Source organism: Etheostoma spectabile, chromosome 24 (assembly GCF_008692095.1).
Source record: "Etheostoma spectabile isolate EspeVRDwgs_2016 chromosome 24, UIUC_Espe_1.0, whole genome shotgun sequence".
Lineage (NCBI taxonomy): Eukaryota > Metazoa > Chordata > Actinopteri > Perciformes > Percidae > Etheostoma > Etheostoma spectabile.
The window spans coordinates 826827-828424 of NC_045756.1; the positions used below are offsets into that span (position 1 = coordinate 826827).

Here is a 1598-nt window from a genome sequence, read left to right on the forward strand (position 1 = left end):
GTCATCTTTAAAGTCTTCATCATCGTCTCCTGATACCAACCCTTTATCAATCTCTACAACGATTTATTTAGGAGATAAAGCTGTCTCCCTCTCTGTGATTAACTTATGTCTCCATTGATGTGCTGATGTGTGTCCTGTGTTTAAAAGGTTATTGGCATCTTCTGTGGTTTGTGTATTGGTAGTTTTGTCCTTTTTATATCTTGCATACACTCTAAATTTCCTTTTTAAGGATCAATAAAGTTGAACTTGAACTTATGTTCCAGGTGTGGGCCTGGACCTGGGGGCGGAGCTGTACTGTCTGACCTGCGAGGAAGGCCTCCAGCATGAGGCGTCAATCAACTCCTCTTGGGTGGAGGAGGCGGACCGAACCATCAGCGCTGACTCCGACAGGAAGAGGAGAAGCGCGGGTAAGACGGACGGGGGGGCGGGTGACATCCCTTCTAAACTGTTCTCGTGCTCGCTGTGCCCCTTCACCTCTCGCTACTCCAACCACCTGAAGCGCCACATGAGGACCCACGACGGCCAGAAGCCGTACCGCTGCCTCGTCTGCCCCTACGCCTCGGCCCAGCTGGTCAACCTGCAGCGCCACGCCCGCACCCACACCGGGGAGAAGCCGTACCGCTGCCACCAGTGCAGCTACGCCTGCAGCTCCCTCGGCAACCTGCGGAGGCACCAGCGCATGCACGCGCAGGAGAGACCGCAGAGGAGGGAGAAGGAGAAACGACGAGGGAGGAGGAAAAAGGAAAACGCTGAATCTGAAGAAGGTAACAAACACGAAAATATGCACATTACCTGTCACAGTTTTACCTAAAAAAATGACTTCGATCGATTGAATTGTTTATCAAAAGGCGATTATTTAAGTAGTTGACAACCAACTGCCAATGTGATTAGTCTTTGCAGCTCTATTTATAATGATTCAAGACAGAGAAAAGCAGCAAATTCTCAACAGTAGAGAAGCTTTAACCAGAGAATATTTCACATTTTGCTTCTTAAATGACCTAAACAATTAATTAGACCTCACATTGTTGATTTAAGTAATTACCACAGCAGAAAAGCCTTTTTCTGTCCTTAATAAATTAAATGTCCCATTGGTTGTGGTAGGCTGTGTATGATTTACCGATTTAACAGTAGTAAAGTTATTTACTTTTGCTCACCAAGAATGAGTATAGGTTTGTTTTCTTTTAAAAATGTTTGCCAGAAAAGAATATTTTGGGCAGATTAGAAAGATTTGAAGACTCACAAGGGGACAGAACTGTTGTGAGCTGTGGTATGTAAATGTTGGGTGTCCCTGCACTCAACACTTTAGGTTCGTTGCGCATGCAGGGGAACATTTTAATTTTGGAAGCATTGAGCGTAAAAGAGGAACCGACAAGTCAAAACTGAAAGAGTTTAAAAAATGAGGAAGAGAAGTTCTCCTCTGCTGAATTCAGCTGCATGAGAGACCATTTCTTACATTTAATATTTACAGTTTAGCTGATAATTATCTAGAGAAACAGTACTTTTAAAGAGGGTGTCAGTAAAGAAGTCAAACCATCACTAACCCTAACCCCTAACCCCTAACCCCCTAACCCTAACCCCCTAACCCTAACCCCCTAACC

The 1598-nt window shown here is 44.9% G+C and overlaps 1 protein-coding gene across 2 annotated transcripts in view; it reads left to right on the forward strand.

Moving 5' to 3' along the window:
* LOC116673732 (zinc finger protein 513) overlaps positions 1 to 1598 on the forward strand; it is a 10838-nt gene that overhangs the window by 5159 nt on the left and 4081 nt on the right. For both annotated transcript variants that reach the window (XM_032505963.1, XM_032505964.1), the window contains exon 5: positions 264 to 764. In XM_032505963.1, coding sequence (XP_032361854.1) covers positions 264 to 764 — 501 coding nt within the window. The remainder of the gene's footprint in view (positions 1 to 263; positions 765 to 1598) is intronic.